Below are 22,423 nucleotides of genomic sequence, written 5' to 3'. Positions count from 1 at the left end.
ACGGTCACCCCACAACACCCTGGTGGCAGCTCGTGCAGGGCCTTGGTAAGCTGGGCTGGGAGGAAGAGATGCGAGAGGGTTCCTCCGCCAGGTCCTCTCTTCCACAAGCGAAAGCCACCACGGAGCCGGGGACAGCGAGCTGTGCCGGAGGAGCTCGAGGGACAACGTGGCGCGAGCAGCTACAGGGCAGGGCGAGGAGGTCCAGGCTCTCCTCCTAGACGGTGGCATCCGAGACCCTCCCATTCAAGGATGTCTTCGGCTGGAGGCCATTGTTCTGCGCGTGCACCTCTGGCTTGGGCTGTGTCATCTGCTGCAAGCGCTGCCCGGGAATGAAGGGAGAGAGCATGTCAGCCAGGGGGCTGGGGGCAGCAGCGGTGGGGCAGGCAGGGCATGGCAGCAGCTGAGGATTGGGACCCCTCACCCCAAGCTTCAGAGGTGGCCCTAGTTACAGGGCGAGGGGACAGTGCATGCGGCAGGAGTTGCTCCTCCAGCACCATTCAGCCATCCACTGAAAGCCTCTGCAAATCACCTTTGCTTTGGTGCCGCACACAGCACAGCAGCTCCTCCTCTTATATGAAATACAGGGATCACCCTTATAACACAGGAAAACTGTTACCAGGCAATACCAGCTGCAAGTAGGACCAAGAGCTGCAATGTCACAGGCTTCAGAGCACACCTGTTTTCCCAGTTTCCATAATTTTTCAACTAGGGTTGATTATAAAGCATTACTAACTAGCTACAGCAGGCTGACAAGGTTATGGTTTGTGCCGCTGATGCAGATCAGACCAGTCCACCTGCACAAACCTTTGCACCAGCAGCAATTCCTGTCACCCTAAGCTGATCAAATGAAAATTGCAGAGCCGAGTAAAGTGAAGCAAGAACCCGGGAAAATATGGAGGGGCAAGTCATTACTGGAGGCGTGTGGACTGATCATCAGGAGTGATGAAGAAGAATGAATCACTTTTGCCTGTCAGGGAGGGACTAATGTTGTAAGTTGCAGAAGAAAAGGCAGAGGAAGATTGAGCCTGACCTGAATAGACATCACTAAGTCAGGAAGAAGCTCTTTCCAGCAAAGGGAAACAAGCTCCTACTCTCCGATACCACTGAAGTGGCTGTTGCTGGGTGAAGTCCCTGAAACGTTCACTGAGCTGCTTCTGCCATTCATGGTCTTTTTTTCACCCTCACATTCGTGCTCAGTAGGATCAAAATGACTTGTAATCTTTCCTGTCTGTCAAAACCACTTTATTCAGCATTGGCATCTAATTTTCCTCCAGCTCTATTACAAACTAATCCAGGATCTGTGCATATAAGAGGCAAAAAATTCTCTCTGTCTCTCTGATACCTACACACACAGAAGCCTACTTTCTTCCTGCTGCTATCTGCTGCTCACTCCTGGGTCTATGAACAGTGGGGAGGGGGTCTGGGTCTCCTGATATGTGTGGGTGCTGTTAGAGAGAGAGAGGGTGCACACCAGCCACTCACGCTGCTGACTGGCACTGCTGGTTTGCATGAGGTGCTGCGGGGATGGGTGGAAACATGCTCATGAGCTGCCCTCCGATGCCAGGACATGCTTTCACCATCCCTAGTGGAAACAGGATTGAGCCTAAGCAAAGGGTTGAACCCATACCTGTATTTGCAGTCTTCCCTTTTCCCTCTTTTACCAGCTCATATTATGAGGGGATAAGGAGCCCTCGAAACATCTGAGAAAGGACCTACTATTGGAATTGCCCCTGGCCTTCAACACAAAATGCCAAGAACCTAAACTCGACCTCAGATGAGAGACCAGAATCTGAAAGCAGATCTGAGACACCAAACCCACCCAGTTCCCCCACCAGAGCCCATCCAAATGGAGAGCTGGGAGGAAAGAAAGTCAAATTCACCTGCAACTTGACCTCAGAGGTAGAGAGCCTGAAGCTGACCTCAGTCTGGCAATTCCAGCCAAAACATTTGTGAATTAAACATTATTCAAAATACAGTATCCATGAAGTAAACTCATGGGATTTAGATGGCGTCTGGTGGCTGTTGCAGCAGGGCTGGGCAAGCCATAAATCAGCACCCCTGCGGTGACTTCTTACACCTGTAGCTTGCAGCAGACAGCATCGAGCCAGGGACTTTGTGCACAGTGCTCTCGACTGAATGTCAACACCGTAAATAAAATCTTAACGGTAATTACTAGGTATGACATACAGAGACTCATGATTCACTGCTACATAAAACTCTGCTCAAATTACTTAAAAAAAATGTTTTAAACAAGATCAGAGTTGTGGGTATTATGGGTCCTGCATAAAAGTCTGCATTGCTTCTTAACCCCTCATTCACTGAGTGCCCTTTATAAAGCACATGACAAACTACTGCTGTGCATTTTTGTCACTAGTGGGTCCTAGCCCTGAGATATTTCAGGCTTCATGCTTGGAGGATGCTGATCTCTGCTGAGACATGCCAGGTAACCATGCTCATAGCCAGGGACCGCTGGGAATTGGGATTTCTCTGGGTTAAGAAACCTCAAAGATTTCTTCCCTGTCTCTTCCAGGGCTCCAGTCCCCTGCACCAAAGAGATATTCAGGGAAAGAGGGCTCCCTTTTTGTGATGGTGACAACACAAAGCTCAATAAGGGACAATGGACTGACCTAGGGAGAGACTGCCTGAAGGTCTACCCACTTGGCCAGACGCAGCCAGCCACGTGCTGGCCGGCAGTACTCCCAGCCACTTAGACATGTTAGTGCTCAGTTGTGCTGGTAAGTCCTCTCCAGTGAGCCTGTGTCACCGGAGGCTGTTCTGTGTGCTGGGGCTGATTTGAGCCCTCCTGGAGAAGAGGGTGTGCAGAGCTCCTGCAGCACCAACCTGAAGTACTCTGACAACTTTGTCAGAGCAGAGTCTGCCTGGTTCTTCCTAGGCTTAGTTCAGTGGGGGGCTGTGGAGTGGTGAAGCTGTTCATACCTGCCGGAGAGTCCCTGTTGAGGTGAAGAAACTGTACAGCATGTATCCTGGAATCAGTACCATGGAGGACAGAGCCATAAGCCAACCAATGCCTTGTCCCCACGCGGGATAGACGTATTTTCCCAGCGTCAGAGGGGTCATTTCCACCACGCTGAAGAAGAACACGCCCTGGGAAAGGAGCACCAGCCATCACAGGTGAAGACATGCAAAATCAGTGTCCATCCATCCATTCTTTCCTTCACTATCCTCTTAGCTCCCAACAGTCTTACAGCAACCCAACAGCTCCTTAAACTAGTCTAGATGCTCTCAGCCCTCCAAGTGGTAATTTCATATTATTTCTTATTATTGCATGTAAAAAGCTGGAACTGGAATACCCCTGATTTCCTTCTTCACTAGACTACTCAGACAAGCAGTGCCCCTACATCAGCTCCTAAGCAAGTTAACAACATCCTCACAGCTGGCCTCAGGAGCCTTCATCTTTCTGTCATTGGCCTTCTCTCATCATTCCCTGTACTACTCCTGCTGGAAGCGCAGGAACCAGCGAAGGCAAAATTGCTCCACAGTCAGTTATACTGCATTTGCTGATGGCTTTTGCTCTGACAAGCCTATCAGGGGCTGAGGCTGGAGCTGGAGTAGCTGAGAGCCTTCCCCAGAACCAATAATAGCTTTTTAAAAAGTACATTATTTGCTTAGCTCTTGGCATCTCAGAAAGAAGAATGAAGAACTGATGGCCTTGTTTAGATTAAAACAATCATCTAGAGCTTTTGTTACGGGTGATTTCCAGCGGGCAGAGTGAAAGATGCTTCTGTATTACTTTACCCATCTCAAGTCTGCCTAGGACCACCTTACACCAGACCTATATTGGGTCGAGAACATAATGTTTCCCCTACAGCCCATCCAAACTAAGAGGCCCTTCTGGATCCACTCCTGCAGATAGGATGCCCCAGGTCTTACCAGGCAGACAAGAGGAGTGAAGAGGACCCAGCAGATCTTCCACCAGATGCAAGGTTTGTAGCCAATCATTTCTTCGATGTTCCTGTAAAACCTGTTCACGCCTACAAGAAGAAATGAGCGTTGCAAAAAACATTCCATCTCAGCACCATGGTCATCAGCTCTTCTCATGACACAGCACAGGACAGCCACAGCAAGAGGGTGACAATGCTGTGGCATGAGAAGCATTATTTGGATGGGATGGGGTACAGGGACACAAAAGCAAATTCCTGCTAGCAGCTTCCATGTTCCTGGTGTCCTCTTGAAGGACCAGAGGACAGGACCCTAGGCGTCTGCCAGTTTGTGCAGAGGTCTTTGTGGTGGCCTGGAGAAGTGAGATGACAGCCTTCTGCTCCTGATTTTCTGGAGTTATCAGCCTAAGTTATTTTCAGTTGCAAAATTTTCATTGGCTTCACTGTGGGAGGCTTCTGAAATAACTCACCATGCCCATGGAGAAAACAAAGGAACAAGATCTTTTGTGCTTACCATAACACCAAGAAATTGAGATGGTCTCAAAGAAGACAAGAAAAAGAAGACACATGCCACTGGCTGAGTAGTAATCAAAGAGCTTGAAGACATAAATGCCACCCTGAGGAGACAAAACCAGGGCCAAGGAGTTTAGTTATAGAATATGGTCGACAATATCAGCTGGCTGCTTGGATTGCTACTATTTGCGTCTGCTGGCTTTAATATTAATCTCCTTGGTCAGTAGAGCCGGCATTGTGATGTTTCTACTGGAGTCTGGTTCCCAGCAGCAAAGCTGATGTGCTCTTGCAGACAATTAGCCAGCCTCTTCAGGCATGGCCAAGGGTGAGGAGAAAAGCACAGATTCACTAGGATTTCTTACTTCTCTCTGTTTTAGACAGAGTCACTTAATTTAGTCTGCTCTGCCCCTCCCAGGAGTTTTGCTGCCTTGCCTCCTCATGAACCTACAGTGTTCCACAAACAGTGTCCAGACCGCTCAGCCCTAACCTCCACACACGTGAACCTTGGCTTCAGCCCCAGAGGTTCAGGGCCCCAACAGACTGGTCTTCTTTATGTTATCTTAACCCTTTGCACCAAGCGTTCCCTCAGCTTGGGCTCTGTTGGCTTGAGCCCTTATTGCATTAGCAAGAAACCAAGGCAGACTGACAACAGGATGGTGGTAAAACTTATGGAGGCATCCTAAGTCACTTGAGATGTAGCAGTGATGAGCAAGCCCATTTATCCAGCATTAGGATGGCTCCTAGGGATGCTGTCACTTCTCCCAAAGCTTTCAGTGCTGCTGTGCTATGCCAAAGTGACTAGCAAGGTGCCATGAATGGAGATACAAGCATGGCTATCTGTACCTGGGTGATGTTGGAGAATCCGATGAGATAAGAGATGAAACAGACTAGTGCAATGAAGACCTTCTTCCTGGCTCTCAGGAGATGAGGATACTCATCCATCAGGGCTGTAATGAACCCTTCCACGGTGCAGAACTACGGGAAAGGTATACACCAAAGACATATATATAAAGTATCTTAGCCTGACATCATCACCTCCTACATTTAACTCCAATGTTGAGAGCCTCATTGTTTTAAACACTCTCTGCAGACACTAGAAAAGGAGGCACCTCTGCACAAAGTTGGTCCAAACCATCTTCTGAAAATGCCTCTCTCCTTCCACTGAATATAGAGGGAGCTAAAAGCACCAGGGTTAAATACCTAAAATTAGCTGAGATAGATCTCTGCTTTCTGCCTCCCATGGAAAACCTCCTCTTTCCCCCCCCGCCCCAAACTCTCCAGGGTCTCCCTGCCACTGCCCTGCTCCCCCACGCTGCCAGGCTCTCTGTCACAGCAATGCGTCTGTCTGCTGCTGGGACACATGCAGGACCTTGCTTGCTCTTCCTTTCCCATGTGTGCTCTTCTCAGCCTCTTGCAACAGCGCTTGTGCTGTTCAATGATCTAAAACAGTCATTAAGGAGCTGCATTACCCACCGCCCAGTCTCACGTGCATGTGCATAATAACAACGTCTCTGACTACCCAGTCCTTGACTTTATTTCACTTTTCCAAGCACGCTACATTAAGTGCATGTAGCACATTAAAAGCCCATCCTCACAGCACATGGTCTTTCTAGAGCTGAAAACACCTGGATGGCTTGTGCAGTGCTATACCAGGCACAGTATATTAATGCTGTCTGCACCATAACACATAAAGAAGTCCCCATAAGCATTACCTTCAAATCAGTTTTCCTACTAGTTTTGCCCTATGGCATGAAGACAGTTTGACTGTATATATGTGAAGTGCATCCTTCCCTCATATTTCTTGATAAATTGTGAGATTCATTTTTATATCTCACTCCCAGAAACCACGGGTAACATAGAGCTCTCAGAGAGCACATCACGCCTCTAGCAAAAATCCTGGGAATTTTATGAGGGCAGCAAGCTCCTAGCTTTGCTGGTCACCCTCAGTAAATGTACAAGCCAGTGCAATGAAAATGAAAGACGTTTCATTGCTCTTGGATGTCAGGGACCTCCCTGTCCCTGGGAGAGCGCTGTAGAAAGTGCTGGCATTTTTAGATTCAGCTTTGAATAGAGAGATAGGAAGGAAAAAAACCTAGAGTGGAGATGGAGGTAGAGGTACACAGACTAAAAAGAGCAGCAGAGGGCTGGAAAGGCATATGGAAGAAAAGCGGGGAGAAGAAAAATGGGGAGTCTGAGCTGTGCCCATAGCTGGGCAGGGACAATGGAAGAGCTTGCACGCCGCTGGCTGCTGGGGCTGGCTTCCATGTGGGACAGAGCGAGGCAAAGGGCGATGTTTCTGCCCAGGGTTTTATATCTGCACAGTGCAGTGCGGAAAGCCCGTATTCCCACAGCATCAAAGCTCAACTACTTCAACTCGAATTTTTAATAAGCTAAGCCTTTTATGTTGGACACAAGTGCTATTAAAGCATATTTTGCCATTCGGGCATGGGTTAAGCTGCCTTTATACTCTGACAGTGAGCTCTTCACCCCATCCCACCCGGCACGTTGTCTGGAAGAGCCAAGACTGAGCTGGCACCACAGTGCCGGCATGACCAAAAAAACACTGTTGAAAGCTATTCTCTGCCACGTGGATGCATGGCCAGGCGCTGCTGGAGCCATGGGCAGGGCCGGGCAGTCCGGCACCAGGCAAGACAGAGAGAGAAAAGGGTTCAGAGGGGGGCCAGGGGTGGTCAGGGGCAGAGGGTGGATGTGAGGGGTGTCCAGCGGAGAAGAAACGAAGAAAAAGATGCCTCAGATAACAGGAGGGAGCAAAACTGACAGGCCTTTGGTGCAGGAAGAGGGATCATAGTCAGGGAAAGCACAGAGGGAAAGATAGGGAGACGGGTGATGGGGAACAGGGCTACAAAGTGAGTTGAAATCTCTTTGCCTCCTATCAAAAGTAAGCTGGTGTGTAATGGATGAGGTGGGGAACCAAATGATGGTACATTGCTTTTTCTAGCCATAAAACAGGCAATGGCCTTCATATCATTTACTGAAAACTGCCTCATGCTAGCCTCAGGCTTCAGAGGTGATGCAGCCTGGAGGAGGCTCTTTCCGACCCTAGGGACTGCGGCTCCCTGGCTGTCCTGGGGTCCACATGTGCCAGCCTGCAAACTCAACCTTAGATGCTCACACGAGATAAGTAGGCACATGAGTGAAAGCATGCTGCTTTCAGGAGTGATGAGGATCTGGTCATTGTCATGCCTCCTGGTCTCACCCTTGCCCTGTGTGCGCACTTATGTGTGCGGGTGGACACACACGCGCGTGCACCCCCCCCCCACACACACACCCTGCCACATGCACACTTCAGTCTGCTTTCCAAAAAGTTTCATTTTTCTCACCGTCTCCAGCCACAATTTTTAGCACATATTCTGTTCCTCATGCCTCACTCCATGATATTTTTTCTCTCCTAAAGATTTTATTTCCATTCACTTTTCTCTTTTGCTTTTTTTCCCCTTCAGGGGCTTAATCATTACACAAGCTACTGGGTCTGACAGTCTGGGCTTGGGAGTCAATATAGGTGGCACCTCGATCTGAATGAAAGTCTGTCTCCCATCCTCTCCCAGTGCCAGGAGCTTGCTGTCCCCTCCTTGGCCACGCAGAGCACCCTGACCGGGACCCATGGGCCTGCAGGGGGTTCGACCACAGAGGCCAGACGTGCAGCAGAAAGCCGCGAGAGTGTGTCTGACTGCTCGCAGCTGGAATTCCTCATGAATAACCTGTGAGAGGCAGCCTCACATGGGACAGACGCAGGCTTGCAGTCACAAGGCTTGCTAGCTTCCCTGGGGAGAAAACGCCTGACCTGGAAACTGGTAGGTTAAAAGAAAGCATTAGCATCTTATGCAAGAGGGTCTAGACACAAGAGAGCTAAAGCCCGGATGGATCAGAGGCAGAGTGAACACCAAGGCACACGAGCAGCAAGTGGGCGCACAGGAGGGAGGCGTGTGTCTATCAATATAGGTCATTCATCCCCTTCAAGTAACTGCAGACGAGATGAGCACCCTGGTGGAAAGAGGCAGATGTAGCTGCGCTGCATCTGCAGTAGACTCACCATCAAAGCTAATGGACATGGGTGGACCCACTCCCACCATCGTTAAGGGGTTGGGGCTTGTTGCTGCATTGCAAATGCGGATCTCAGCCCTACCTTCCTTTGCTAGCCAGGCTCCCGAGCATCTCTGCTGTGCCTACGGCCCCATGGCCACCTGGTGACAAGGGGCAGCCCCAGCCCAGCAGCCCAAGGGGTGCAGGGTGCAAGAAGTGCCCTCTGGCCCTGCCGTGCCTCATGGACGAGCTGCTGACCCAAATGAAAAATGGCTGCTCCCCATCTGCAAATACCACAAACGATATTTAATCAGCACATAGCAAAACTGTCTCTTCTTTTTTTTTTTTTTTAACTCAACGCTTCAAAATGCATGTGCAATTGCAGCTATTGTTGCAGCCTGTGTTATTTATTTCATACGCATAAGCTGCCATGCTGTTAATGGACAGAAAGCTTCTTCACATGTATTTATTTGTGCTTTTTTAAAAGCTTGTTTTTCTCTTGATGCTTCGTTCCCCGCCCCTTCTCTCCTCGCCCTCCAGGCAATGATAGCCCCCCACGGACTGCCCGCCCTCCGAGACTAACTGTCAGAAGGGACTTGGAGAATTTCAAGTGGTATTTCAGAAGCAAGTGCAGCAAATAAATTCCACACAGTGCTTAGAGGGCTTATTGTCATGTCTTGAACTATTTACCAGCACTGAGTGAACAAGCCATGGACAATAAATTTTTTTTCTGTAAATGTAGCTTCTTTTGGAACATTTAGTCATATTTGAAATTATTTGCCAAATAATGTCTGTGCTAATGCAGACATGAGCTTTATGATGTGTTTGTAGGACTGTGCCATAATTGAAAACCAGATTTGGTTGATTAGGTTTTCCTGGAAACCAAGTGTGACGTTTCAGAATAGATCTGAGACTGATTATGAACTAGACTTGGGTTTATGAACGCTACCTGTAATCCAAGAGAGCATCCATTTTGTACTGGTAGTTTACACTGCAAGGAAAGAGCACGTGGGCACAGGGGAGGATGTGACAGACCAAGCACAGGCTTTTGAAGGAGCCTTTGATTTTGATGCACTCAAAAGGGAGGCACGCTGCAATTCACTGCTTAACTGGGTAGCTACTTTTATGCTGAATTATCACAAAAAAAGTATCACCGCTTGTAAAAACACAGAGACCATGATTTTTTTTTTGTTTTGTGAAGGCTCTGAGGGGGGCAGGGTAGAGACCTTTTGCTACATACAGCTGCTTCCCCTTCAAATATCTTGTAAGACTTCTCTGATGGCAAAGCACTCAGGGCACCCAGGCACCAGTCTTTCCCAAGGCATGGCTCCTTCTTCTGCCAGGATCTACCCCTGCTCACCTACGAACCAGGCCAGGGTGCTTCAGGTCTGCCCAGGGCCAATTTTGTTATCAACAACAATGCCGAAACGCTGCATCAAGCCACCATCCTCACACCACGGGAGAGCCCTAATTCAAACGCTGCTTCGCTGCTTTTCTCAGCACAACCTGTCGATACTGCGCCAGAGCACTGGGTCTGGCTGGAGACTGGTACCTTGTGCAGAGATGCTCCTCCAAGCTCCTGGAAGTAGAGAAGATGGAGACTTTCTACCCTAACCTATGAAAGTAAGCCAAAGTAATGACATTTTCTTGCCTCACAGGAAATGCATTTTGGTCAAGGTGACACAGTAAGGAAATCCAAAGCATCCAAACTGAGCTTCTCACAAAAAACCAAGAGAGCTGCGATGACCACAAACTATTATCATGCAGACACGAAATGAAGCAGTTAATACTGATTTCTCTTATTTCACATACCTATTTTGGGGGTGGGGGGAATCATGTTTTACAAGAACAAAGCAGTTATTACTTGAAAGAAATCTTTTTCCTTTTTCCCTTGCCCCAAAGTATTTTGGCAGGGATAGTTTCCTGCTAGCTCTACTCAGAGCCTGTGAGCTCAGCTGCCAGGGTCGCCCAACAAGATGGGGACATGCTGTGCCCATGCAGCAGCACCGGCACTTCACTAGGGCCAAAAATTGATCTGAACGGAGAAAAGCTTTCCAAAGATCCTCTCCTCCTACAGGGAAGTGGTGATTGTCTTGTAAGGCTGACTGGTTCTGCTGGGCTGCTGGAAGCTGGTCATTACTCTTATTTTTAATTGGCAGCAGGACAAGGACTGGTGCATTGGGTAGTGGTCAGATACCACCACACTTGCAGTATATGCCTATGTTAGGGAAGAGCGCAGAGGTGATGACCACACGGGAGGTTTTGTTTCATGCAGCTGCATCTCACCATGAAGAGTAAGAAAAAACCCTGCTCAGCACTGTCCCAAGGTGCAAAAGGGGACACCGCCATCGTATCTAAATATATCTTCATATCTTACCCCACTTTGTCCCTGGGTTGTCTCACCTGACTATCCAGACCCAACATCATCAGCATGGAGAAGAAGAGGATCGACCAGAGCGGGGACAGGGGCAGCTCTGTGACAACCTGCGGGTAGGCGAGGAAAGCCAGTCCAGGGCCTGCGGTAATGAAAAGAGGGATGAGCCCATGTTTATAAAGCATTTGATGGGAAGTCCGAGCTAAGGGCCACAGTTGAACAGAGAGACAACGATCACAGTCAAGAATTGCAGGTATTTAGTATAAGAGCTAGAAAAACCTGCGCCCTCGCCCATGACACTCCAACCTGGTGAGGTGCACAGGGGTAGGATGGGGAGGCAGGAATGACTGGAGAAATGCTTTGCCTTTTCTCTTCCTGCAAGCAAGAAAGTCATCAAATTACTGCTACCAAATGGAGCTGGAGCACTTTGCTAGAAAAATAAACTGATATTCAGAGCTGGTTATAGCTTTCCTTATGTTTTTTTTTCCCCATCACAAAATTCTGTTTCTTGAGATAAAAGCTTTCTCTGGGAAGACAGCAATTTCAAAATATGTCTTTGTGCAAAAAGACACAGTCCCATCTTGGTTAAAAAATTATTCTGAGATTACAATTCCAAAATTTTGCATGGAAAAGGGACTCCAAATTTTGATCATGCATCTATTCTCCAAAGGAAGGTTTCAGAAAGCAAATGGCCTAAATATTTCACTGCAGCAAAAGCACATAAAACTTCAGCACTAAAATAAGGTGAGCATTGAAAGAAGGTGGAGATGCCCCTTGCAGCCAGAGTGTGATAAATATCGGCCACAGGTGCCTGAGACCCATCTTGGTGGGAGGGTGTGCAAAAAGGGTTGCACACTTGGGTCCCGGTCAGGAAAGGCCTGGGATCATCCCATGCTCACTGACAAATTGCTCTCAAAGGTTGCTGTTGCATTTGAACCTGGGTTTCTGCTTACCTGAGGAGGCCAGCTCTGAGATCGACTTCTTCGTGATGTGCGACATGAAGCCAACAATAGAGAAAATAACAAATCCGGCAAATATGCTTGTGGTGGAGTTTATACAGCAGACAATAATGGAGTCTCTGGAAGAGAGAAAGAAAGAAAAGAAACCACCTGCAGGTCCCTACCAAGAGGACAGGAGTGAAGGGTGGGATAAACAAAAGCCCAAGCCCTGCTGAGAGCAGTTCCTGTGCCTTGGAGAGGTAGCGTGGGTGACTCGTTAAGTGTGCTGCAGGCGGGGGAGCCCCGCTATGACGATCACAGCATGCCCCCTAGGCTGCATGTTGCCAGCAAGGGGACATCGGAGATCAGGCTCAGATCGGAGATCAGGAGATCCAGACTCACCGTGACCCCCTCCCTCACCCGTGAGCACTCCCCGCCATGCAGGAGGCTGGAAAAAACCCAACAGACCTGTAGACATTGTTGTGGAAAGTGTTGTAGCTCCCCAGTGCGATCAGGGACCCCAGCCCCAGCCCGTAAGAGAAGAAGATCTGTGTGGCTGCGTCCATCCAGACCTGTGGAGAAGCAGCTGGTTTTGAGTCTGTCTTCCTCTGCACTGCCAGCTCAGCGGGTCCAGCTCTCTGAGCATGGCCGCCCTCCCTCCTTTGAGCAATAGCTCAGCACGGAGGGGATGGATAAGACACCCGGACACGTCAGTGTTTATCCTGTCTATCAGAGAGGGTGTGGGAGCTGCTGGGGCCCAAAGCTTGGTGTCTTTGCTTTGCCAGGTAAGGCTGTCACACCCTGGAGACAAACACCAACCTCTGGACAACGTTGCCCATCGCTCCCTCCAGCTTTTGCAAACCTGCTGCCCAGGTTGCACTGGGAGAGGAGTGCAGCAGGAGGGACTCCATGCTGCTGAGCTGCTGCAGGAGACGTGTCTGCAGCAGGAGGGACTCCATGCTGCAGGCGTGTCTCCTGCAGCAGCTCAGCACAGGGCTAGTGAGGGGGCTGGATGCAGACCGTGGGGCTGTGGGCTTGGCCACCCAGTCCACTGGGGCGGTCAGGACCTGTGGACACCCTGTCACTAGGGCCACAGGCACCTGCGATGCTGACTGCTGACCCAAGCTCCAAGGAAATGTTTGGGCCAGCGGCTGGAAATGTCACAGGAGCCACCTTGAAACCTGTAGCCATGTTACTGCCAACCGGGCTGAACACATCTGAAGAACAGAGTTTTCCGTGCCTTTCTGAACACGTATCTCCAGGGCGAGCTAGGGCTCAGAGATGGTGGTACAGGTGAAGAGAAGAGTAACAGAGACAGCTGGTGCAGCCCCATTTCACCTGCGGGGTGGTGATGCTGTGCATTTGTTTTGCACAGACAATGGCCGGAGCACGCTGCCTCCTGGAGCCACCGCGTGTCTCACAGCTCTGTGGGGTCAGCAGGGCCTCTGCACCTCGCCCCATGGGAACGGGGCTGCCAGGGGACTTTAACACAGGGCACTGAGGCAGGGATGTGGCATTTGCCTCTCCTGCTTGCAGTGTCAGGAGGGAGCCTGCTAGAGAGCAATGCTTCCCCAAAGAGGAGGAGGAGCAGGGGATCTGCGTCTTCCTCAAGTGGCAAGTGCATCAAGAGTGCAGCCTGGCCCAGAACCAGCCATACATCCCGAGCCCTCTAAAACCCATGGCTCAAGGCTGCTTCCAGGGATGGGTGGGGATGGAGGAAGGGTCGTGCATCCCGTTTTCTGAACCGTGTCCCTCAGGCCCCGGTGCAGGCTGGAAAGGACTCGCACACCATCTGAATTTGTGTGTGGGTCCGCTTGCTTTCTCACAGCTGCACCCTGAGGGGTGCTGCTCCCCTCGGAGACCCACGTCCCGTACTCACCCCCTCCGTTGCTCTTCCGCTAGCATGTCTTTGATTTTCCAACATGGAGTTTCTTGTGCAAACTGCAGAGGACAGCTTGCAAAACTGGTCCTGGTGCCTTAAGGGTTTAAACCCTAGAAGGCACATGAAAAGGGGCAGACTATTTGTTTCTTAATTGCATAGTATTTAAACAACTCTTCTGATCTTGAGAGCCCTGTTTCCAGTGTTAGAGCCAATGCAGCTGGCAGTACAGTACAGTTACAGTGAGTTTCCTGCAAGAGGGATCATTTGCACCCCTCAGGAAATGATGGGTGTCCAGTTGTCCCCACTCACACATGACTGGTGACCTCTGGAGCCACAGGAGCATCGCTGCTGCAAAAGGCAGAGTCTGTGTTGCCTGAAAAACTTTGCCTTTGCAAGCCTCCATGCTTCTCCTGGGTCCCCCCTATACTTCCCTGGACCAAAGCAATGTTACTGGCCACCAGATGTCATTTAAGCACTCCCAAAAATTGCTGCCATGTGTACTGTTGTGCTTCTGAGTCCCCCATGCCAGTGCCACCACATTCTCCTTTCTCTGGGACCGCCAGATCAAGGCCAAACCGCCAGCCCTGGGATAGTTAGTGAAATGAGGCATTCCCAGCCCGTATGGGAGGTTCCTTCATTGGGATAATTTCTCAAACCCCCGCCCCATGGATAACACTGCTTGAGTACAGCAGAGCTGCTGCATGGATTTCCACCCACAAAGGACCTGCCCTTCAGCTTGGTCTCAGCCTGTGAGGGTCATGACTGCTTGAACTGAGAACTACTCCATTTTATTTTTAATACTTAAAATATTCTAGGGAAGTGCCCAAGGAAGACTAATGCGGAGACAACCGGGAGGTAAGAGCTTTCCTCACTAGGCTACAAACCTCGGAGTCGGAGAGCTTTCTGAAGTCAGGCGTGAGGTAGAAGAGGATCCCCTCCTTGGCTCCCGGCAGCGTGACTCCCCGGAAGAAGAGGATGAAGAGCATGAAGTAGGGGTAGGTGGCCGAGAAATACACCACCTGTGAAAGACACCATGGGAGAGAAGCCCTCAGCCCGCCAGTGCCCAGGAGCTTTCCTGCCCGCAGTGGCATTGGGTCCAGCGTGTGTCCCTGGGTCCCTGGGGGGGGGGGGGGGGGGGGGGGGGGGGGGGGGGGGGGGGGGGGGGGGGGGGGGGGGGGGGGGGGGGGGGGGGGGGGGGGGGGGGGGGGGGGGGGGGGGGGGGGGGGGGGGGGGGGGGGGGGGGGGGGGGGGGGGGGGGGGGGGGGGGGGGGGGGGGGGGGGGGGGGGGGGGGGGGGGGGGGGGGGGGGGGGGGGGGGGGGGGGGGGGGGGGGGGGGGGGGGGGGGGGGGGGGGGGGGGGGGGGGGGGGGGGGGGGGGGGGGGGGGGGGGGGGGGGGGGGGGGGGGGGGGGGCGGGCTCCTGGTGCACTGCTGCTTTTGGCAGCATTTCCTTGTGTTTTCTGTCTCCTGTTCCCGTGCTAGTAATGTTTCTGCCTGTTTGAGGTTTCTCTCTGCCAATGACACGCAAGGACGCTCTAATCACAAAAGTAGCATGCTAAAGTCGGGATGAATTGCCCAAAGACAAGGGAATTGCACAGGGATAAATTCAGTCCACGGAAGTAATCTCTTTAAGTCATCACATCCTTATTTTGCAGAGCTAAAGCTGGTGTTTCTCTAGTCCAACACATCAAGCAACGTGAGTCGTCTTGACTCCACCACTTGCTTTTCAACACTGTTTCAGGGACTGGCAGGTACATGCCATCCCTCATCACAGGGCCCGTACTGGCAATCACCGGGGCTTTGCTGCTGCTGCGTAGCTAAAACGTGTTTGAGAGCCACCAGGGAAGTTAACAGCTTAGGTGACCTACACCTGAAGCGCTTCTTTCTGATCTCTCCTCTAGATTATTCCTTTCATAATATTGTCCCGCTACACCACACTGTGCTCTAAATAACACATCTCAGTATCTCAGCATCACTATTTCACTAAACTAAGCAATTACCTTTCTGCTGTGCTAGCCTGAAATGCTACACAGTGAATAATAACGTGCTTCTGATCTGAAGGTCTCCCACCAATCGCTAAAGGGCAGCAAGAAAATTTTCAAAGGAGGTGGTGAGGTTTTTTTTCCACCGGCAGCATTTTAAGACACCATGATTTTCAAAAGGAGGAGCCCAGAAGAGGCCTCGCTCTCTCAAAGGGCTGTCCTGAGGTGGGAAATGTAAGTAATCTCTGAAAATCTCTTCCCAAGTCCTCCAGAGATACTGAGCACTCAGACCCATGACTTTACAGGGAAGAGTTATTCTCTACGCTTAGGATCAAAATTACCATAAATACGGTAGCAGTTTTTACAACCATGAAAGGTAAATGTGAGAAATTTAATAGCGTCTACCGCGATTCTGCCTTGAAACATCATAACCTTAGTTATAGGCACTCAAACAAAATTGAGTCCAGAGGACATTTCGACACCTGAGACCCAAGCGTGGCAATGAGAGACAGCACCGAAACACCTGGTCCTCGCGCCATACCTTGCCTGTCCACTCCACGCCCTTCCAGATGGAGAAGTAGACCAGCAGCCAGGCCAGGGCCAGTGTGCCAGCCAGGGGCCAGCGGACAGTGCCGGGCTCCTCCAGGCCCCCAGACATCTGGTGCATGTTCCTCCTAGGGGTGGGAGAGGTTGCGTTAAGGGGAAATCCGACCCTTGGGGGCAGAGGGACCGGAGATCCCGGAGGTGGCTGGAGGGCGAAGGGCCAGGTGCAGACAAGCATGAGTGCCCGCAAAACCCTAAAGGGACCTCAGGTTCATCGTGATGGGATAAAGGAAGGAGAAGAGAGGCGGAGAGGCTGTTATCCCCTCTATCCATCTGACCTGTGGCTGCACAGCGCACACCATGCCCATGCCCACCCCAGCGGATGGCCGGCTCTGACCCCCCTCCTGCCAAGGCTGTCCAAGGAAAGGTGCCAGCAGGCATGGCCGCAACCCTGGCGAGCAGGCATGACGGCCGTGGCGAGGGGGAGAAACCTGGTGTAGGCAGGTTGTGGACGTACTCCCAGAACTCGGTGACGGCGCTGCTGAGATTGGTGGTGTCACCCAGGGAGTAGTTGGAGAAGCAGTGGTCCGTGTTCCAGGCGTTCCCGCAGCTCTGCCACGGCAGGTCCTGCGTCAGCACAAGGGCAACAGGGTTATCATTAATGTCCCCTCTCCGAAGAGCAGTGGCGAGAAGCAAAGTTTGTCTTCTTTTAAACTGAAACCCCTTTTTGTTTTTGCAAAGAGGATGGGCAGCTCCTCTGGATGGGCAGGAACCTTGCAGCCAAAAGCATGAAATGATTTTCCAAAATAATGATAATCTGGGACATGGATTTTCCAGGAAACAATATCACGACGTGATTAGGGCAATGCTGTAGCTCTAATAAAACGTTAGCAATTCCCCAGATGGAAAGCCATTTCCAATTAACTGTTGGTAATTAATAGCTACTAATTAAAATAGCTACCGGGGGATATTGTGTTTATAATCATTACAACTTTTGGCTAGCTTCACTCAACAAGTGGTTGGAATTTACCACACAAAGAATAAACACTGATTTGTTTCTTATCTATCTCATTAATACCAAGCTTCAACACTTAAAAAGCAACGTGGCATTGAGAATGGGGGCTAATGGTTTGTCTACACGAATAAACTACTGTAACATAAGCCCAGGAGTAAATTTAAAGCACAGTAGCTATTTCATGCTGTCCCCTGCCCTGTTTATAAGCAGCACAAAGGGATTCCTGGGAGATGTTTACACCGTAGGTAGCAGTGTGACAGCAGCACACCGCTCCAGATTTAATACAATCGGCTCTGGTGCTGCAAGCGATGAAACCTCAGCGTCAGGGGCTGTGAGAGCATGCAGGGCAACTCGCCCATGCTGTGTAGTCCCATGGCCGAGGCAGCCCAACAAAAGCAGCTCAGACATGTCTCCATGGGCAGCAATCTCATTTCCCGAGTGCAGTGCATGTAGATAAATGCAGAACGGCTATTCTGGATGATTTCCCTCTGCAGATAAGACCTCAGGCTCCAGCTCAACAAAGCTTTAAGAAGATGTTTGTATCCATTCCTATTCATCCACGAACACAGACCCCTTTAGAAATATTATCTGTGTTTTAAGTGCTTTGTGGCATCAGTGCCTTTAAGTGCTGCCTTCACCCCCCATCTGAATCAGTTCACTCCAGCAGATGATACCTCCAAACGTGCACACTGGCTTGGCAGAAGGGCTATGAAGGGGCAGGTAGGGACACCCCAGTGGCCACCCAGGCTGTTTGCACCCACCCAGTGATCTCATTGTGGACTTGCTAATTGCACTGAAGGAAATGCAATGGCTCAAGTAGCACCACACAGCAACCCTTCAACCAAGCGGTTTGCACAGCAGAGATGCTGTGCAGCTCTTATAAGGAGGGGCAGGCAGGGGGACGGTTTGTCGCTGCTCCATCTCCTCTGAATTTCAGAGGACAGAAACTGCAGAAGGCAAGCTGGGTTCCCGTTCAGGGTCAAAATACTCCTAGTCAAATTTAGGAGGAACAGGGGACAGGCATCAGCCTAGCTTTTTTATTTGTACCTTGGCTCCTTTGGGGAATCTGGAATTATCTCTGATAAAAGAAAAGGCCTTGAGCCGAACACCTGGAGCTGCCTGTGTAGATACAAGCACTGTCACCAGTCGGGTCTGTGACACCCAGCTGTGCCAAAGCCTCATCCTAAGATGCATCCTGCCCAGGGCGGAATGGGGATGGGTTCCTTTGTGGTAGACTTTTGTTCATTTGGGAATCCCCCAAGGGTGCACCTAATCATCCACAGCTGACAATTTTATTCTGGATCCAGGAGTCTACAGTGGGTATTGGTGGTAGAAACACAGCTGGGAATGCCAAACAGAATATTTTAGCAAAAGTCTTGATAGATACTTGAATTTTTTGATCTAACAAAAAGTGAAACTGGACGCACAATGTTCATAACAGCATTTCAGGGTTATACCTAAATGAAAAAAGATCCCATTTGAACCACGGAGTTGATGTATTTAAGGCTGCAGTTGCTCAGGGAGTTAAGTTAAGGGAGCTTTTCCCAGCTGCTGGGCTGAAACAAATCATTCAACTACCAAGAAGTTAATGTGGGGAGTGATTCTGACCTTGTACAGCGGAAGACCCTGCTATGGAAGGGGAACCCACTATAAACCACAACGCCAAAGTACATGCTAAGGGACAGTCACAAGCAGATGTCTAAATGCTTTCTGAATCATTTTCCCAGCAGAAAAAATCCCCGGGATTTCATTTATCAAGAGAAGCATAAATGAGGACTAATTAAGGTCAGGACTAAGTCCTGGGTAATAAGAACATGCTGTGATAAAACCAGTTGTGGAAATGTGCAGCTCTTAGATTCACACAGCTCTAGAAATACGACAGAGACACAGAGTGGGTTTTAAAGACTGATGTAATTGGCAACAGTTCCCAGAGAGGGAACGGGACCATCCCCTCCAGAGGACCACCCTCTCTAGAGGACAAGCATCAGTACCCATCAGCACTACACGACGGCCTCCAGGGCTGATGAACCTCTTTGGGAAGGGTCCAGCAGGGTGCTGACGAAGGCTCTTTGCACAAACTACAAGCAGTTAGTTTGTTTTGTGGCATAAACAACCTCTCCCCATAAAGCAGGAAGTAAGGACCCATAGCGCAGACAATGCCATGCTGTAGACATGTCTGTGACTCACCGCGGTTAAAGAGTTGAAGAGATAGTAGAGAGCCCAGGCAATGATGACAATGTAGTAGATGTTCAGCCAGAAGGAGAGAACTACAGCTGCCAGCCCCACTCCTGCGAACGAAGGCGGAGAGCAGCATCAATCCAGGTCTCCGGTGCCCAACTGCGCTCACGGACATCACAACAAGTTTTGTGGCAGAGCCAGAAAGAGCGAAGCAGCTCATCAACACAGCACCTGATACAGCTACACTGAACTGGTCAGCAAGAGAGGCTTGTTCCCTCACATCTCTCACCCACCCATTTCCACTGGGTGAACAGTGCTACCTCTCAGTATGCTACAGGTACTTTAGGGACAGAGCTGCATGAAAACAGGATCTGGTCACTTCCCCAGCAGAATTGCTCTTTCCCACATCCAAGGCATTTCTAAATCACCACTGGTTTCCAGAATGCTGCTACTCCAGACACAGTGACAGGTTCACGTCCCCTATCTACAGCTTCCCCATGCAATTAAAGTGAGCCCATGTGGGGAGGCTTGGGACAGGTCTTCTGCAACCAGAGTCCCTCCACTGCAGTCCCTGCTGCTCATAAAGTGCCTTGTCACACGCAAGACTGCTTGAACAGAGCACAGTGATGTTAGTAACTGTGGACATCAGGGTCTAGGACAGCTTGATAAAGACAGAGGGAAAAAACTCCCCCCACCTGCCACCCCATCCCAGTCCCCAGGGATTTGCTGATTTCCTTCCCAAACCATTAAAGGGTTTTTGTCTGTAGTTATGTGCCATCGCCTTCACAAACTTACAGTACAGTACCTTTAAACATGGGTGCTAATTTCCAGACTCCCAGTCCACCGACAGAGGTATACTGGCCCAGAGCAGTTTCCAGCAGGAAGAGAGGAATTCCAGCAAACACCAGTGTCAGAAAATAGGGGATGAGGAAGGCCCCTGAAAGAAGGAGCAATGTTATCAGACGGCTCCCCCTTTTACCAAGAAGTAAATGCCTCCAGCTGTGGTTTCTCGCTCCGCAGCACCCACGTGATGAGAAGCAGACTTGCTCGGAGGCGACAGTTTGCAACTGGAGTTGGCGTGTTTAGTAGGTCTCCCACTGAGATCACCACTGCCTTCCCCTTCTCTGTTCCTATCACTATGGATATATAAGTATCATATAAACGTATATACTGGCATCACTAGCTATGTGATGCCAGTCTCAGTTGTTAGATATTTAGGCAATGTTAAGCCCAACCTGTCGAATGAACCCAAAAGCCTGGACACTGACACTGGTAACTAGTTCTTGTTGATACTTCCTGTCTTACCTGCAGCAGCTCCCAATTCTTCACCTTGAGCAAAAAGGGCACAGGAATTTCTGGTATGGGCCACTACTTCTTTGTTTATAGCTGTTTCAGTCTTTTAAGGAAACTGTGGCTAAGACGGTATTTGCTCTTGTAACAGCCCTATACATCTCCCCACCCTTGCTCTAGGTTTTACCCTTAAAATTCCTGGTGAAAAAATTATTCCTCTCTATGGACCCTGTGGAAATCACCTCATCACTAGAAATGAGGTAATGCAGCCATTCAGTAGAGTATTACTTGCACCCCGTTATTAGAAGAGCAAACACAATAGGAGAGCCTCTCCATGTGATTTGAAAGCTGTACATGTTCAGGTCATCCTGACTTCTAGGACTTGGGACGACAAAGCTCATTTTCCAGCTTCCTCGTGCATGTGCTGGAGCATGCCATCATCCCCGAGGAGGACAAACTCCGGCAGAAGAATGATGGTTGGGGAGAGAGAGAGGACACTCAGTTTGCTCAGAAGCAGCTGGCCGTGTCCGGGACAGCAATGGTTTCTGCACTAGCCGGAGGGCTGAGCTGTCAGTCTGAGTTGTCTTCTCCAGATATTACTAGGAAAGCAAACACAGAGCCAGAGAGTAAAGCCACTCTGGAGAGCTGCAGCCCAGCTTGCACCCGGCAGTGCCAGGCTCCAGCAGCTGCTCTCCGAGGGCAGGGAAGCAGCGAGGCACAGCTAGGGATGCCTAGGCTCAGGGGGCACCCAGCTGGGGACGTCTGCCTGCCAAGCGGGGAGCTGTGTCCAGCTGGGAGAGGCAGGCACCAGCACCCAGCGTGGGAGTCCGCAGGAGGCAGCGTGCAAGAGGAGCTGGCAGTGGGTGGTGGGGAGAAAACACGCTGAGGGCAAGCAGCTCAATGACCGTGAGCCTGAATCGCAAGCTGGCATGGAAGCGCAGGCTCTCAGCTTCATCAGCAGCCTGGCGTGGATGAGCAAACAGCTTTGAGCGTTGCTGCGGGAGGAGCGCTGCCCGCTCAGCATCGTCCCCTGCACTCTCGCTAGCCACCGCAGCCTGCAAGGCTGGGACAGGTCCAGCCCCCCAGGAGCCCTGCGGGAAGCCAGGGCCCGCGCTGAGGACACGGATGCTGCCTTGCTACCATTGTGCCTCATTGTAGAGTTTGGAGACTGAGCTTATCGGCAGTCACAGTGCCTGGCTTGCTTCTGTGCAAGCAGCTAATGAAATTTGGCCACAGCCCTGACAATCCTGCATTTTTCATCTACAGAAGGCCAGGAAGGTTTGTAGGTGAAAGATTTTATTAGGCTATTGAGAAAAAAAACAGACAAACATTTGGACCCAGGTCATTTATCCTGGCTTGACAAAAATCTTCCAGAATAGGGGAAAAGCTACAAACCAGACCGCAGCCTGTTGGCAATGACACTGCCACTCTGGAGGGTCAGGTCTGTGAGCAGGCACAGATAACACCCCCGGGTGCTGTACAGCCCCAGGTGAAATCAGTTTGGAAATTTGTACCTAAAATTTGCATGCCTGTGCCTAAATCCTTGGCACAGAGAGAAAGGGGTAATCTTTAATCTCTGGCTCTGGATGGGCTGCTGAAAGGCCTGGTTCAGTTCCTGGGCCTGCTACAAATAATTGTGTATGACCTTGGGAGAGTCCAAACCTGTCTCCAAAGTCCATGGGTCAAAGGGGTGACGGCGCTGGTCCTGCCCCGCCTGCTCAGGGCACCAGCCCTTGGAGGCAGGGAAGGATCACACAGCGGCTGGCGCGC

The 22,423-nt window shown here is 50.6% G+C and overlaps 1 protein-coding gene across 1 annotated transcript in view; it reads right to left on the bottom strand.

The window, feature by feature from the left end:
• Positions 1–214: 214 nt before the first annotated feature.
• Positions 215–22,423, bottom strand: part of LOC103906478 (sodium- and chloride-dependent GABA transporter 1) — a 26,033-nt gene continuing 3,824 nt past the window's right edge. Inside the window, exons 2-14 of the mRNA XM_009288394.1 lie at positions 20,169–20,300; positions 19,373–19,473; positions 16,688–16,797; positions 16,169–16,301; positions 14,532–14,666; positions 12,234–12,337; positions 11,781–11,905; positions 10,857–10,969; positions 5,256–5,387; positions 4,414–4,516; positions 3,892–3,992; positions 2,938–3,105; positions 215–319 (exon numbers count right to left, since the gene is read on the bottom strand). Of these exons, the coding sequence (XP_009286669.1) occupies positions 215–319; positions 2,938–3,105; positions 3,892–3,992; positions 4,414–4,516; positions 5,256–5,387; positions 10,857–10,969; positions 11,781–11,905; positions 12,234–12,337; positions 14,532–14,666; positions 16,169–16,301; positions 16,688–16,797; positions 19,373–19,473; positions 20,169–20,300 (1,562 nt within the window). The remainder of the gene's footprint in view (positions 320–2,937; positions 3,106–3,891; positions 3,993–4,413; positions 4,517–5,255; positions 5,388–10,856; positions 10,970–11,780; positions 11,906–12,233; positions 12,338–14,531; positions 14,667–16,168; positions 16,302–16,687; positions 16,798–19,372; positions 19,474–20,168; positions 20,301–22,423) is intronic.

Source organism: Aptenodytes forsteri, unplaced genomic scaffold (genome assembly GCF_000699145.1).
Source record: "Aptenodytes forsteri isolate BGI_AS27 unplaced genomic scaffold, ASM69914v1 Scaffold56, whole genome shotgun sequence".
Lineage (NCBI taxonomy): Eukaryota > Metazoa > Chordata > Aves > Sphenisciformes > Spheniscidae > Aptenodytes > Aptenodytes forsteri.
The sequence above is the reverse complement of the archived record's forward strand: the minus strand, read 5'-3'. Positions and strand labels throughout refer to the sequence as shown.